General features: G+C 44.4%; 1 protein-coding gene across 1 annotated transcript in view; it reads left to right on the top strand.

Moving 5' to 3' along the window:
• The window catches only part of LOC135545785 (testican-1-like), a 397903-nt gene extending 381562 nt beyond the window's left edge, over positions 1 to 16341 (top strand). The window contains exons 8-12 of the mRNA XM_064973666.1: positions 3815 to 3934; positions 5796 to 6017; positions 7219 to 7281; positions 8186 to 8323; positions 10252 to 16341. Of these exons, the coding sequence (XP_064829738.1) occupies positions 3815 to 3934; positions 5796 to 6017; positions 7219 to 7281; positions 8186 to 8323; positions 10252 to 10448 (740 nt within the window). The 3' untranslated portion in view covers positions 10449 to 16341. The remainder of the gene's footprint in view (positions 1 to 3814; positions 3935 to 5795; positions 6018 to 7218; positions 7282 to 8185; positions 8324 to 10251) is intronic.
• The last annotated feature ends 1186 nt before the right edge of the window (positions 16342 to 17527 follow it).

The following is a 17527-nucleotide window of genomic DNA, read 5'->3' as shown; positions in this document are numbered from 1 at the left end:
AATGTGATAAAAACGAAATGTATGAAATTATATGAAATTGAAGATATGACCTGTAACCCACGAAAAAGTCTCTCAGTATTACTCTGCCAAGCTCAACTCACAGGAAGTGAAGGTTGGCTGTGTGTGTGCGTGTGTGCATGAACGAGTGTGTACGTAATCAGAAGTTGCAGCAGTTTTTGTCCCAGTTTAAATAGGAGCTACAGCAGAGGGGTTTGATTACCATACAACGCCAGTGACTGATGGGAAAACTCTTCCTCTAGTGACCCAGATTCTCTCGGTTGGGAAAGTGTGTGTCTGTGTGTGTGTGTCTCTGATCCTGTGTATAAGGTTTGTGTCTTACATTTGTATCATTAAGCATCCAGCTGAATGGATTCCTACAGCATTGCTGCAGTATGTAGCAGTATGTAATGCTAGCTAATTGGTCAGTGTGCTGTTGGAATGTTAATGTTCGTTAGCCTTCTGGAATATGACTGTTTGGCATGCCAAGGATGATGGCTTTTGATTGGCCCGCTTGGTATGAGGCGTTTCAGGTTCGTTATTAAACTGTCAATTAGTTCTCATCATCCTAGAGACCGTGTCATTCATGCGGAGACCCTCACACATCCTGACTGAAAGTGAGTCAGTTGTTGCCGAAAATACCTTGTTAGTGGTCAAGGCTGTGGATGAGAGAGTGGTTTTCCACAGCGGTCAGATAGACTTCTCTGTATCGACCACGTCAGAGAGGATGGGAGAGGAAACAAGGACTTGAAATCACAGATCTGAGCCAGCATCAACTGTTAGTTAGCAGCACCATTCACTTCTAATAAAGGCTTAGTATAGCCACTGTTTCCTGGCACAGTGGATTTTTGGCCATTTAAATAGGGTAGGGGAAAACTGCTGTGTGACTAATGTAGCATCTTATATCCTTCTTTACCCCCTATCTATTTATGGGTCAATAAAGATAGACTCCCAGGTGACCTGTCACACCAGCACATTGTTTGGTGTTAACCTTCAAGCCAAGAAGAGATCTGGGATTTGCCTGCAGTATAGTGTGTGTGTGTGTGTGTGTGCGTTTATTTGTATGAGTGTGTACGTGCCTGTGTGTTTCTGTGTCCAAGCTTGCGTGTGCATCTGAGATTGTGTGTGTCACTGGTGACAGTACTGGGTCTGATGTTAATGTCTCACCTGTGGTGGAGCTCGGTATCAGCTCAGGTGGAGCTCTGGCAGAATTAATGTGTTGTACTTTCTCTCTCTCTCTCTCTCTCTCTCTCTCTATATATATTTATATATATATTTAGCAGACATTATTGTTGGTGTAGCGATGAAGCTTGTGTTCCTAGCTCTAACAGTGCAGTTGTATCTTCTAGTGATCAATGAGAGATTGTAACACACACACACACACACACACACACACACACACACACACACACACACACACACACACACACAAAGAGCATGCAGTAAGATGGTGTGCCTGCTTGTGTTCCTATAGCAACAGGGAGGACAATATAACTCAGCTGCTCCTGTGTGGTGTGTTGTTCTTCTATGGTCAAGTACAAGAAAATATTGGTTTAATCAACATTGTGCTGACGTCATTTCACCCACCCTTATCAAACAGAATCATGTTGCATCAATGTGGCTATAAAATTTAATACATTCATTTTGATTGAAATGACAAGTGTGAGATTGACATTTCCCTGCCTTCCTGCCAGGGTTGAGCTATATATATATATATATATATATATATATATATATATATATATATATATATATACATCTTGAACAGAAAACATCAAACATGTCGTTATATACAGTGGGGAGAACAAGTATTTTGCAGGTTTTCCTACTTACAGAGCATGTAGAGGTCTGTAATTTTTACCATAGGTACATTTCAACTGTGAGAGACAAAATCTAAAATCCAGAAAATCACATTGTATGATTTTTAAGTAATTACTTTGCATTTTATTGCATGGCATAAGTGTTTGATACATCAGAAAAGCAGAACTTAATATTTGGTACAGAAACCTTTGTTTGCAATTACAGAGATCATACGTTTCCTGTAGTTCTTGACCAGGTTTGCACACACTGCAGCAGGGATTTTGGCCCACTCCTCCACACAGACCTTCTCCAGATCCTTCAGGTTTCGGGCTGTCGCTGGACAATATGGACTTTGAGCTCCCTCCAAAGATTTTCTATTGGGTTCAGGTCTGGAGGCTGGCTAGGCCACTCCAAGACCTTGAGATGCTTCTTACGGAGCCACTCCTTAGTTGCCCTGGCTGTGTGTTTCGGGTCGTTGTCATGCTGGAAGACCCAGCCATGACCCATCTTCAATGCTCTTAATGAGGGAAGGAGGTTGTTGGCCAAGATTTCGCGAAACATGGCCCCATCCATCCTCCCCTCAATATGGTGCAGTCATCCTGTCCCCTTTGCAGAAAAGCATCCCCAAAGAATGATGTTTCCACCTCCATGCTTCACGGTTGGGATGGTGTTCTTGGGGTTGTACTCATCCTTCTTCTTCCTCCAAACATGGCGAATGGAGTTTAGACCAAAAAGCTCTATTTTTGTCTCATCAGACCACATGACCTTCTCCCATTCCTCCTCTGGATCATCCAGATGGTCATTGGCAAACTTCAGATGGGCCTGGACATGCGCTGGCTTGAGCAGGGGGACCTTGCGTGCGCTGCAGGATTTTAATCCATGACGGCGTAGTGTGTTACTAATGGTTTTCTTTGAGACTGTGGTCCCAGCTCTCTTCAGGTCAATGACCAGGTCCTGCCGTGTAGTTCTGGGCTGATCCCTCACCTTGCTCATAATCATTGATGCCCCACAAGGTGAGATCTTGCATGGAGCCCCAGACCGAGGGTGATTGACCGTCATCTTGAACGTCTTCCATTTTCTAATAATTACGCCAACAGTTGTTGCCTTCTCACCAAGCTGCTTGCCTATTGTCCTGTAGCCCATCCCAGCCTTGTGCAGGTCTACAATTTTATCCCTGATGTCCTTACACAGCGCTCTGGTCTTGGCCATTGTGGAGAGGTTGGAGTCTGTTTGATTGAGTGTGTGGACAGGTGTCTTTTATACAGGTAACGAGTTCAAACAGGTGCAGGTAATACAGGTAATGAGTGGAGAACAGGAGGGATTCTTAAAGAAAAACTAACAGGTCTGTGAGAGCCGGAATTATTACTGGTTGTTAGGCGATCGTATACTTATGCCATGCAATAAAATGCTTGTTCTCCCCACTATACATGCATATACAAAACTGGTGAAACAAACTCTTACAATGAATGATCAAGGAAAAGAAAACATGCTAATAGTCTAAGTTGTTATATTTCATGAATCACTTACATTTTGTTCACTATGACGAAAATACTACATTTCTCAGAATGCATTAGTTTAACCCTGAAGTTGACCCTGAGAACTTCAAAAGAAGCCAAACAAATGACATGGTTGGTGGAAATAGAATTGACCATAATAAGCACTAAGGTTAAAAGAAAATATGAACATTGTTTCCAAAGGAAATGTATATTCTTTGGTATCTGGAAGTGTGACCTGTCAGATTCAACAAAACTCTCATGTTCTATGACTGAGTGGAATTTATTTGAGTTGCACTGAATTAACTTCTACTTCCTGTCACTCAAACGCAAATAAATATTATACATCCTGCGGGGTGTGGCCAATTCAATTCGAATTTCATCTCATGAGTTGAATGGGAGTCAATTCCAAAATTCTGAATTGAGCCCAACCCTGCTTCCTGATAACACTGGTGTTTGTGTGTGTGTGTGTGTGTGTGTGTGTCTGTGTGTATGTGTATGTGTATCTGCATGTGTGTGTCTAGTCTGCAGTGATGGGGACCTGCATAGCCTAGCATCCAGACTGAAGGACTGGTTCGGAATTCTCCACCTCGACGCCAACCGAGACCTCAAATCCTCTGCCAACTCTGATTCAGCGGCAGGACGTGAGTCACACCATTATCTCTCTGTGTGTGTGTGTGTGTGTGTGTGTGTGTGTGTGTGTGTGTGTGTGTGTGTGTGTGTGTGTGTGTGTGTGTGTGTGTGTGTGTGTGTGTGTGTGTGTGTGTGTGTGTGTGTGTGTGTGTGTGTGTGTGCGTGCGTGTGTGTATTTTTTCCCGTTTTTAATTGCACTGCCATTTGAAAGTCCATTGCTCTTTTCAGTTCTAATGAGGACTGTAGATGATGAGGACAGTGCTCCTATGTGCTCTACTAAATGTCAACATGTCTCACACTTCAAAAGTACAAACTCTCTCCCAGCACTTTACTCAGATTTTGGACTGAAAAGCCCGATCACTGACTTCAAGACACGACTGAAAAGACCCGAACTGACAAGACACGTTGACACAAGACACGAGGCCTGACTGAAGTCAAGACACGAGGGCCTGACTGAAGTCAAGACACGAGGGCCTGACTGAAGTCAAGACACGAGGGCCTGACTGAAGTCAAGACACGAGGGCCTGACTGAAGTCAAGACACGAGGGCCTGACTGAAGTCAAGACACGAGGCCTTGACTGAAGTCAAGACACGAGGGCCTGACTGAAGTCAAGACCTGACTGAAGTCAAGACACGAGGCCATGACTGAAGTCAAGACACGAGGGCCTGACTGAAGTCAAGACACGAGGGCCTGACTGAAGTCAAGACACGAGGGCCTGACTGAAGTCAAGACACGAGGCCTTGACTGAAGTCAAGACACGAGGGCCTGACTGAAGTCAAGACACGAGGGCCTGACTGAAGTCAAGACACGAGGGCCTGACTGAAGTCAAGACACGAGGGCCTGACTGAAGTCAAGACACGAGGGCCTGACTGAAGTCAAGACACGAGGGCCTGACTGACTGAGTCAAGACACGAGGGCCTGACTGAAGTCAAGACACGAGGGCCTGACTGAAGTCAAGACACGAGGGCCTGGCTGAAGTCAAGACATGAGGCCCTGACTGAAGCCAAGACACAAGGGGCCTGCCGAGTGGCGCAGTAGTCTAAGGCACTACATCGCAGTGCTAGCTGTGCCACTAGAGATCCTAGATCGAATCCAGGCTCTGTCGCAGCCTGCAGCAACCGGGAGACCCATGGGGCAGGGCACAACTGGCCCAGCGTCATCGGGGTTAGGGGAGGGTTTGGCTGGCAGGGATGTTCTTGTCCCATCGCCCACCAGCAACTCCTGTGGCAGGCCAGGTGCAATGCACGCTGACACAGTCGCCAAGTGTACGGTGTTTCTTCCAACACATTGGTGCGGTTGGCTTCCAGGTTATGTGGGCATTGTGTCAAGAAGCAGTTGGGTTGTGTTTCGGAGGACACATGCCTCTCATGTACATGTCTGTACGGGAGTTGCAGAGATGAGACAAGACTGTAACCTCCAATTGGATATCACGTATTTGGGGAGATTTTTTTTTTTAAATGTAAAAAAATAAGAAACAAGGCCCTGACCTGAAGCAAAACAAGAGGCTCTGAAAAGACCCCTCAAATACAACCAAAAGGTTTCTAAACGCAGAGGCCCAACATTGCGATACTTCTGGGAAGCTTCGCGAAGCATACTCAACAGACCAGACAGGTGTTTGGGAGAAGTAAACAATAATTATTTAGTTGTTCAGTTTCGCCAAATCTAAAGGCACAACATAGATTGGAGTCAATGTCTGAAGTGGCTGAATATGTTATTACTCCAATTCTATTGGTTTCTAGGAATCTTCATGCTTTACTGTCTTTTCTAAAACAGACAGACACACACACACACACACACACACACACACATCAAACTCCCTTCCCCCACCCCACCCCACATACACACTAACCTCCCCATCTCCCCTCCCACAGGTTTTGACACCAGTATCTTGCCGATCTGTAAGGACTCTCTGGGTTGGATGTTCAACAAGCTGGACATGAACTATGACCTCCTGCTGGACCAATCAGAGCTCAGCGCCATCTACCTGGACAAGTATGAGCTGTGTATGAAGCCCCTGTTCAACTCCTGCGACTCCTTCAAGGATGGAAAACTGTCCAACAACGAGTGGTGCTACTGCTTCCAGAAACCTGATGGTGAGAGAGATGGACGAGTGAAGAGAGAGATGGAGGGGTGTAGAGAGAGATGGAGGGGTGAAGAGAGAGATTGAGGAGTGAAGAGAGAGATGGAGGGGTGAAGAGATAGATTGAGGAGTGAAGGGAGAAATGGAGGAGTGAAGAGAGAGATGGAGGGGTGAAGAGAGAGATTGAGGAGTGAAGAGAGAGATGGAGGGGTGAAGGGAAAAATGAAGGAGTGAAGAGATAGATGGAGGGGTGAAGAGAGAGATGGAGGGGTGAAGGGAGAAATGGAGGAGTGAAAAGAGAGATGGAGGAGTGAAGAGAGAGATGGAGGGGTGAAGGGAGAAATGGAGGGGTGGAGAGATGGAGGGGTGAAGAGAGAGATGGAGGGGTGAAGAGAGAGATGGAGGGGTAAAGGGAGAGATGGAGGGGTGAAGGGAGAAATGGAGGGGTGAAGAGAGATGGAGGGGTGAAGGGAGAAATGGAGGGGTGAAGAGAGAGATGGAGGGGTGAAGGGAGAAATTGAGGGGTGAAGAGAGAGATGGAGGGGTGAAGGGAAAAATGGAGGGGTGGAGAGATGGAGGGGTGAAGAGAGAGATGGAGGGGTGAAGAGAGAGATGGAGGGGTAAAGGGAGAGATGGAGGGGTGAAGGGAGAAATGGAGGGGTGAAGAGAGAGATTGAGGGGTGAAGGGAGAAATGGAGGGGTGAAGAGAGAGATGGAGGGGTGAAGAGAGAGATGGAGGGGTGAAAGGAGAAATGGAGGGGTGAAGAGAGAGATGGAGGGGTGAAGGGAGAAATGAAGGGGTGAAGGGAGAAATGGAGGGGTGAAGAGAGAGATGGAGGGGTGAAGAGAGAGATGGAGGGGTGAAGAGAGAGATGGAGGGGTGAAGAGAGAGATGGAGGGGTGAAGAGAGAGATGTAGGGGTGAAGGGAGAGATGGAGGGGTGAAGGGAGAAATGGAGGAGTGAAGAGAGAGATGAAGGGGTGAAGAGAGAGATGGAGGGGTGAAGAGAGAGATGTAGGGGTGAAGGGAGAGATGGGGGGGGGTGAAGGAAGGGCAGACAATGAATAAAGGGAAGGCAGTAAAAGGGAAGGCAGTAAAAAGGAAGGGATAGAGTGCATGGAGGGAGGAGGGATGGGAGAAGTAGAAGAGCAAAAAGAGAGTTGTGTGTGTGATGGAGAAGGTTCATTTGAACTGTTCTGTATGTCTTTCTCCAGGTCTGCCCTGCCAGAATGAGATGAACCGGAGTCAGATCCAGGGTCGGAGGAACACTGTCATAGGTCAGTCTGCTGGAGTAACAGCTGTCAATCACTCCTCTGCAAAAAGTTAATTTATTTAGTATATATTTTTTATTTTAAAAAAATGTACACTGCATATGGAAATTAAGCTACATATTTAGTCGTAATACATCACCCAGCTGACAACAACACAAAATATCAATAGCACACACACACACCCTGACATTTTATCTAAAATTCTCCCGCCCCTAACCCCTTCAAACCCTCAGCCAAACGGCCATCAATAATTGTGCGTAATAGTGTTATAACTCACAACAAAACACACTTTGAGAAATTGTCTTTCACTGGGTCACAAAAAAATGAAAAAGGATGTTAACGTGTGTGTGTGTGTGTGTGTGTGTGTGTGTGTGTGTGTGTGTGTGTGTGTGTGTGTGTGTGTGTGTGTGTGTGCGTGCGTGTGTGTGTGTGTGTGTGTGTGTGTGTGTGTGTGTGTGTGTGTGTGTGTGTGTGTGTGTGTGTGTGTGTGTGTGTGTGTGTGTGTGCGAGTGCTGTTATTGAAAATGCCTGGTCCCCTTTAAGCAGGATGTATTACTGTTGTCAGAGCCTAGGTTCTAGTAATTGATTGTTTGCCTCAGCCTCTGCATACACAAAACCTACAGAGACATGACCATGAGTACATTGGAGATGGAGTGAGTTTTTAGTAAATATGGTTTTATTACAAGATTGTTTAGAATTGTGTTTTTTCTTCTTTGTTTCAATCATCTCTCTCTCTCTCTCTCTCTGTGTCTCTCTCTCTCTCTGTGTCTCTGTCTCTCTCTCTCTCTGTGTCTCTCTCTGTGTCTCTCTCTGTGTCTCTCTCTGTGTCTCTCTCTCTCTCTGTGTCTCTCTCTCTCTCTGTGTCTCTCTCTGTGTCTCTCTCTGTGTCTCTCTCTCTCTCTCTCTCCAGGGTCCTATATTCCACGCTGTTCTGAGGAGGGATACTTTAAGCCAACCCAGTGTCATGGCAGTACTGGACAGTGTTGGTGTGTGGACAAATATGGCAATGAGATCGCTGGCTCCAGAAGACAGGGCAACCCCACCTGTGGTAAGACCAATCACAGTCAACACACACACACACACACTAAAACTGCAGATCACACCCATCTGGCACTCCAGGCAAGCTACAGCAAGTATTTGAAAGGTTTCACATAGTATTTGAACCCGACATAAAATGACTCACCCTTTTCAACACATGAGCACAGGCACACACAGTACACCTCCAGGATACTCTTTACACGGCGCCCCATATGTCTCTACGAGTGTGCTCATTGATACGGGTGTTACTGTGTGTGTGTGTGTGTGTGTGTGTGTGTGTGTGTGTGTGTGTGTGTGTGTGTGTGTGTGTGTGTGTGTGTGTGTGTGTGTGTGTGTGTGTGTGTGTGTGTGTGTGTGTGTGTGTGTGTGTGTGTGAACTGAGCCTGTGTTATCTCGGGTTGCTGGAGGCAGCCATCTCGCTGAGTCTTTCTTTCAAGATACCACTGAACGTGGGATGCCTCTCAATGTCTGATCTCTTCGACACTTTTTTACAGGGCAAAAGTGCGTGTGTGTGTGTTGCGCCGCGAAAATGAAAAAAAACTCTCCAGCCCTTTAGGAGGAAGGGAGGTTGTTATTGTCACATTTTTGTGTTGTAGTTGTGGAATGCGATTTTTGGTACTTGTATCTCTAAATAATTGTTCAATTTCACAAGGAGACTGATCTTCAGTAACAATTGCCAGACTGAATGTTAGTGTTGTAAATCCTGTGCTGCTAATGGAAGTTGTGTATCCAACCAGACAGATCTGAGAACAGCCTGTGAAGCCTTATCTATCTATAGCTGAATGCCTCTGGCTGCCTCCTCTGATTCACTGTTCATGTATTTGGGCTTTAACAGCGTTCCTTTGAAGCGTTTGATGCTATAAGATTGTGAGCTTGAATAAAGCAGCGCTCCGGCTCACATGGGCCATTGGAGGAAGATGAGGTTATTTACAGTAATGCATTGTGTTGTCGGAAAAGCGCATCTCAACCAAAAGCAGATCGTCAGTGGTAGTTAGTTTCTGTTTTTAACCTGCCTGTCTCGCTGTCACATGGGGGTCGCCTGATTTGAAAATGGGGTTGCGAGAGAAACTCTTTAATTGCACTTGGTTCATAGAACCGGGGTTATGTCAGTAACCTCCGATAGCCGCTAGATGTGACTGTAATAAACAGAGGGGTTTCTGTTTTCTTCCTACAAATGTGGCTCTATCTTTTGATTGGTTTAAACTACATATTGTGACCCCATCACTGAAAGGTTAGACTCTCAGGAACACGTATGTGTCTTCTGTTTCTCTTTACGAAACCCAACAAGCCTCATTAGAACAGAGTGGACAAGACCAGGCACTAAATCAGACTGGGGGAAAAGAACATCAAGATCAAACAAAATGATTGTCTGATGATCTTCTGAACATCCCAAGACCTTTCTGATGCATTTCAGTCACTTCAAACCGGACTTCCTTCAGATTAAATTAAGGTTAAATAAATTAAACTACTGTCAAAAGTACTGTCAGACTGATTTGTAATAGCCCAATTAAAAAAGTTAACATTGACTATTGATCACCTTTTTTATAGGGTGGGGTTGCAAAATAAATTAGAACAAAATGGGGTCACTGGCCGAAGAAGTTTGGGAACCTCTGCTCTAACCTGTCTGTCTCTCTGTCTAACCTGTCTGCCTCTTTATTTAACCCATCTGTCTCTCTGTCTAAATGTGTGTTTAACCTGTCTGTCTCTCTATCTAACCTGTCTGCCTCTCTGTCTAACCTGTATGTCTCTTTGTCTAACCTGTCTGTCTCTGTCTCTTTATTTAACCCATCTGTCTCTCTGTCTAAATGTGTGTTTAACGTGTCTGTCTCTCAGTCTAACCTGTCTGCCTCTCTGTCTAACCTGTCTGTCTCTGTCTAACCTGTCTGTCTCTGTCTAACCTAACTCTCTCTCTCTCTCTCTTTCTCTCTCTCTGTGTAGAGGAGGACCAAGAGACCTCAGGGGATTTTGGCAGTGGGGGCGCTGTCATTCTCCTTGATGACCAGGAGGAGGAGCCAGCTCAGAGTGGGAGGAGCCGGCAGAAGCAGAGGCGGGGCCGGATCCATCCCAGAGGGGCCATTGAGGATGACGAGGATGAGGAAGATGACAAAGATGACGAGATTGGCTACATCTGGTAGCTCCGCCCCCACCTGTTCTCCCATCAACCAACCAGGGACCCCCGTTAACTCTGAACAGACCTGAAGCCATTCCAGCGTCTCCTTCGTACCCCTCAGCATCAACTCTGTGTTCAACTGACTATCCCCTCCTCTATGCCTCTTGTTCACCTTGAAACTTTCTCTCCGCTACTCAACCTTCATATAGTGTGTCCCTCCTACTCTCCTTCAGAGAATAGAGACGTATTCAATTCAAACAAAGACTGTCTAGTCTCTTTTAATGTGTGTCCCTCTGCTATTGCGTTTGTCCTCAAACCCTTCAACCATAGACTGACACATTGCTATATCCTCTCTCTCTCTCTCTCTTTCTTGTTCTTACTCTCTCATCTCTCCGTTCTCTCTCTTTATCTGTATCGGTGTCTGTGCGTCTCTGAGAGTCTCTTGTCTGACTGTGAGGTCAGAGACAAGTTTGAAGGTGAGATTCTATGGTGTGTTCTGGCCCTTCTGTCAAAGACTCCATTTTCCGCTCCCGGCCTCACCCCTCATGTTCTAGAATACCATATTCTATGGTTCCAGAATATTCTATAGGCTCTTTGGTCGAGAATAATGTTCTTGCTGTTATTGAATGCTCCAGGGTGCCCTAGAACCAGAAAGAGTGATGATGTGTTACTTTTTGTTGCATGTTCCCTGACTACGCCCCTGTGGAAAGACAAGTTTGGGTGGCAAGATACACTGAGTGTACAAACATTAAGGACACTTTCCTAATATTGAGTTGCACCCTGTCCTTTTGCCCTCAGAACAGCCTCAATTCGTCAGGGCATGGACTCTACAAGTTGTCGAAAGCGTTCCATAGGGATGCTGGCCCATGTTGACTCCAATACTTCCCATAGTTGTGTCAAGTTGGCTAGATGTGCTTTGGGTGGTGGACCATTCTTGATACACATGGGAGCGTGAAAAACCCAGCTGCGTGGCAGTTCTTGACATAAACCGGTGCGCCTGGCACCTGCTACCATACCCCATTCAAAGGTTTGTTTTTCCCATTCACCCTCCGAACACCCCATATACACAATCCATGTCTCAATTGTCTCAAGACTTAAATTCCTTCTTTAACCGGTCTCCTCCCCTTCATCTACACTGATTGAAGTGGATTTAACAAGTGACGTCAATAAGGGATCACATTTGGATTCAACTAGTCAGTCTATGTCAGGGAAAGAGCAGGTGTTCCTAATGTTTTGTCCACTCAGTGTATAACTCTCTCTGAGTAAGAATTTCACTGTTAGTCTACACCTGTTGTGTACGAAGCATGTGACAAATAAAATTGGATTAGATGTTGATTTGACAATGTCCATATTGGCTGCTGCAGTGCTCCCTCCCCTTGCTGTCTCAATGCTGTGCAGTCTTTATTTGATGCTTCCTCTTCCAATTTAGCTTTTAAAAGTTCAAAACCATGTTGTTAGCCACTTACTAAATAGCAACCACTCTCTTCAACTTGAAAGCTTTGATAATGACTTTTTTTCCCAGCTAGTTTTGTACTTCTGTTTCAGTTGGAGGCACTTAGTCTGTAGAACTACAGAACAGAGAAATCTAATTGTGGTCACACAAAGAACCCTGCCATTATTCAGACCTTTTTCAAACCCTCCCAGCCTGCAGATTTAGAAACGGACACAAAGAGAAAATGCTTTTAAGGGTTCGCTTTGGGGGGGAACACAACTAGAAGCAGTGAGTCTGTTAAAAGGAACATAGCATAATAGTTTTGTTTGTCATAGAGTTTTATTTCTGTAGCCATTGGTGTGTACTGTTGACTGAGAAAGTGGAACATTCTATAACTTCTATTCTGAATAAGTTCCTGCGTTTTTTTTTTCAGAATATTCCGCATGGTAATCAAGTGAGGTCAGTTATCTGAACGTATCCCGCCCACAAACCCAGATGAGATAGGCTTAACCCAGAAGGTAGGCTTTTGAACAGTGAAGCCTTACACTGGAACCATATAAGCACACCCACACAATGCTCACTGGCATTCCACTGTGATAATGACAGGCCTTGGATGATCGGACGTATATATTCAAGGGTCTGAGCCGGGCACTATATTATCAGCTGTCAGTGCTGTATTTGTAAGGCTTGTGTTTCATTGGTCTTGTGATGCAGCATAATGATGCATTGCTCTTGCTTTGGCCAGCGGGAACACATCTTGAACGGATCTTTGATTAAAGTGTGAGACTCTTGTGATTGACACTTTGGCTCATCCCTTACGGAAAAAGATTCCAGTCAGAATGCAGTATAACTGTTGTTTTTACTACAGTAATTCAGCAGTTTAACTGCAGTTATTCTGCAATTACTGCGTCCAAAATACCACTGCACTTACTACAGTTTGCAGTTGTCAATCTTTTTATGAAAGGGATCCAGCACTGACTAAAACTTCACATAATACATCACTGAGCTCTTCTACTCTTCAGCCAATCAGTTGGCACCACTGATGTTTCAATCTGTAAAATATAAGTGTAGTTCCAGGCAGGCACACAGCTAATTAGAAAACAGCCTATCACAACCTAACACTGATTGCTCACTTTCAAATATCCCACTCTCTCACTCTCCCTCTGCTCCCTCTCTCACAGCCTTCCACTCCCTCTAGCTCCCCCTCTCTCTTGCTCATCTTCACTATCATTTTGTCACTCGCTAATTTTCCCTATTTTTCTCCCTCTCTCTACCCTCCTCTCTCTCTCACTCTCTCCTCTGTTTTTCACACTGGGGGAGTGTGTGAGGGAGTTTGACCGCCATGGCGCTCCTCTCTCTCCTTTCCCTTATTTTGTTTTTTTATAGCTCAGAGATGTCTCCCCTGCGAGGCTGTCATATCGCTCACTGCCTTGTCTCTCAGCCCAGGGTCTCTGTGGAGACGAGTAATGCACACCATGATTGGGCGGAATGGGGGTTGTGGGTAATGGGTGGTCATTTGACGCCCGTAGAGTCAACCTTTCATCTCGCTCCAAGATGAAAGACAGGCAGAGGAACTCAGGGGAAGAAATGTATGCTTTTGGGTTTCGGGCATTCTTTCGCTTTCCCAAAATGTATATTTTTCTCTAATGCCTATCCTCCCTTTTTGTTCCCTGTTCTTATTTGTTTCTTCCTTCCCCCTCTCTCTCCTTCCCCCTCTCTCTCCTTCCCCCTCTCTCTCCTTCCCCCTCTCTAACTATTTCCATGTCCCTCAACCATAACAATATACAGTTGAAGTCAGACGTTTACATACACCTTAGCCAAATACATTTTTTTTTTTTACAATTCTTGACATTTCATCCCAGTAAAAAATCCCTGTTTTAGGTCACTTAGGATCACCACTTTATTTTAAGAATGTGAAATGTCAGAATAATAGTAGAGAGAACAATTTATTTCAGCTTTTATTTCTTTCACCACATTCTCAGTGGGTCAGAAATTTACATACACTCAATTAGTATTTGGTAGCATTGCCTTAACTTGGGTCAAACATTTCGGGTAGCCTTCCACAAGCTTCCCACAATAAGTTGGGTGAATTTTGGCCCATTCCTCCTGAAAGAACTGGTGTAATTGAGTCAGGTTTGTAGGCCTCCTTGCTCGCACACACATTTTCAGTTCTGCCCATAAATGTTATATTGGTTTGAGGTCAGGGCTTTGTGAAGGCCACTCCAAAGCCTTGACTTTGTTGTCCTTAAGCCATTTTGCCACAACTTTGGAAGTATGCTTGGGGTCATTGTCCATTTGGAAGACCCATTTGCGACCAAGCTTTAACTTCCTGACTGGTGTCTTGAGATGTTGCTTCAATATATCCACATAATTTTCCTCCCTCATGATGCCATCTATTTTGTGAAGTGCACCCATCCCTCCTGCAGCAAAGCACCCCCACAACATGATGCTGCCACCCCGTGCATCACAGTTGCAAGCCTCCCCCTTTTTCCTCCAAACATAATGATGGACATTATGGCCAAACCATTTTATTTTTGTTTCATCAGACCAGAGGACATTTCTCCAAAAAGTACGATCTTGTCCCCATGTGCAGTTGCAAACCGTAGTCTGGCTTTTTTTATGGCGGTTTTGGAGCAGTGGGTTCTTCCTTGCTGAGCGCCCTTTCAGGTTATGTCTATAGACGAATCCTTTTACTGTGGATATAGATACTTTTGTACCTGTTTCCTCCAGCATCTTCACAAGGTACTTTGCTGTAGTTCTGTGATTGATTTGCACTTTTCTCACCAAAATACGTTCATCTCTAGGAGACAGAATGAGTCTCCTTCCTGAGTGGTATGACGGCTGCGTGGGCCCATGGTGTTTATACTTGCATACTATTGTTTGTACGGATGAACGTGGTACCTTCAGGCATTTGAAAATTGCTCCCAAGGATGAACCAGACTTGTGGAGGTCTACATTTTTGTTTTGTAGATTTCTTTAGATTTTCCCATTATGTCAAGCAAAGAGGCACGGAGTAGGCCTTAAAATACATCCACAGGTACACATCCAGTTGACTCAAATGATGTCAATTAGCCTATCAGAAGCTTCTAAAGCCATGACATAATTCTATGGAATTTTCCAAGCGGTTTAAAGGCACAGTCAACTTAGTGTATGTAAACTTCTGACCCACTGGAATTGTGATACAGTGAATTATAAGTGAAATAATCTGTCTGTAAACAATTATTGGAAAAATTACACAAAGTCATGCACAAAGTAGATGTCCTAACCGACTTGCCTAAACTATAGTTTGTTAACAAGAAATTTGTGGAGTGGTTGAAAAAAATAGTTTTAATGCTCCTAAGTGGATGTAAACTTCCGACTTCAACTGTATATCTGTGTATTTAGTAACAACTTTTGGGTGATTTCCTGTATCGATCACAACATTAACTCATCTGGTCACTGCATCCCCTCTGACCTTTCACCTCTGACCCTGATATTGATTGGTTGTTTGTTGATCTCGTCAATAACATGCATGATGAACCTTTCGTTTTTTTACCCTTTGCATCTCCAACTCTGACCTCTCTGTGTGTACATCAGCCAGAGAGACAATAAACCTTCCACTAACACAATACACACACGCATACACACACACACACACACACACACACACACACACACACACACACACACACACACACACACACACACACACACACACACACACACACACACACACACACACACACACACACACACACACACACACACACACACACAGAGAGAGAGACTGTAACATACTTGTAACATGTGTGTATAAAGTAATCTCTTTCCGAAGCAGTGTAAGGCTCCTTTTTTGATCCTGCCATCAATCTGGCCTTGACCTTTGCCCTCTCATGATGTCTTAAGTGACCCTTGCCCTGTCCTGATGTCACTGCTGTCCCTCCCTTGCCTGGCCTACTTGTGTACAAAGCTGAGTAACCCTAGTTGCTCAAACGTCTACAAAAGCGCAATAACAAAAGCGCAATAATTGAGAAGGAAATGGTCCTTCTCATTTCCAACCTGTATTAGACAGTTACTGAACTGTCCTCAGATACACACACACACACACACACACACACAGTTCTAGTATGACAGCTCCGCTAGTCCAAACAAACACATACATGGCCATATTTGCTAAAGTCTTCTTTGTTAATTCTATATATTTTTTACTTTGTAAAGAGAAAAAAATACTCTGTGAAAGGGGTGTAATATATTGCCATGTGAAGGCACTGTGGCTTTGTCCAGTTGCATTTAACATACTAAAGTGTGTAAATCAATTGTCCTTAATGTAGCTAGATTCATGTAGCTCTTTCCATAGAAGCATAGTGTAGTGAGTTCTTCAGTGTCTTATTTTTCCCCTTCTGGAGCTATAATGGAATGTTGATGTTATGGGCTGAAAATATCTTGATTTTATTGTAACAGTTCCACAATGTTTGTCTGAATAAATTTAAGTCTGTCCTGTCCTGTACCTACTCTGTGTGCTGGTCTTATTTAAATTATGTCAATTTTTGCGTGAACACACACACACAAAATATATATTACACATACTCTGTCACTCAGGCATACATGAGCTAAAATCCTTTTACAAGTTTCATCGAGGTTTGGGAGTTGTGTGTTATTGCATTTTACATAGCTTATCCTTCATCCAAATGGCAATGGACTATATTGATGTGTCCCAGTGACATCAGTCAAAAGTTAACTCCCCTCACCAGACATGCCTTTGTCTTCATCTAATATGCCATATTAAATCTATCGATTTGATAATGCCCTTTTGTACTCAATTTGATTCATGCAGCTGGAAGAAAATCTATTTTTCAGTCTCTCTCCCTCTATCTCTTCTGCCCTCTCACTCCCTCTATCTCTTCTGCCCTCTCTCTCCCTCTATCTCTTCTGCCCTCTCTCTCCCTCTATCTCTTCTGCCCTCTCTCTCCCTCTATCTCTTCTGCCCTCTCTCTCCCTGTCTCTTCTGCCCTGGTCTCTGGATCTATCTCTTCTGCTATCTAGCCCTCTCTCTCCCTCTATCTCTTCTGCCCTCTCTCTCCCTCTATCTCTTCTGGTTCTTCTGCCCTACTCTCTCCCTCTCTAATCCTTTGCCCTAAACACACAATACTGACCTAAGATTAGTGTCTGAAAATCAAGTCGGCTGGGCCAGCCAGGTATCTTGTTCAGTCAACTTCACAGAAAAATGAATCTTTCCAAATGTGAGCCATTCCAAGACCAAGCCTTCAAATCCACAACTGTAATATTGCTGCTCATACACAACCTATTCTCCAAGGAAATAGGTTTCTGGAGAACTGAAATATTGCTGCTCATACACCACCTATTCTCCAATGAAATAGGTTTCTGGAGAACTGTAATATTGCTGATCATACACCACCTATTCTCCAAGGAAATAGGTTTCTGGAGAACTGAAATATTGCTGCTCATACACCACCTATTCTACAAGGAAATAGGTTTCTGGAGAACTGAAATATTGCTGCTCATACTCCACCTATTCTTCTGGAAATCTTTCTCCCTCTAATATTCTGATCATCACCACCTATTCTCCAAGGAAATCAGGTTCTGGAGTCTGTTATGAAATATTGCTGTGTCATGGTGATTTAAAACTAGGTTTCTGGAGAACTGAAATATTGATCTGTGACTGGTATTCTCCA

This window comes from Oncorhynchus masou, chromosome 9 (genome assembly GCF_036934945.1).
Source record: "Oncorhynchus masou masou isolate Uvic2021 chromosome 9, UVic_Omas_1.1, whole genome shotgun sequence".
Lineage (NCBI taxonomy): Eukaryota > Metazoa > Chordata > Actinopteri > Salmoniformes > Salmonidae > Oncorhynchus > Oncorhynchus masou.
The sequence above is the reverse complement of the archived record's forward strand: the minus strand, read 5'-3'. Positions and strand labels throughout refer to the sequence as shown.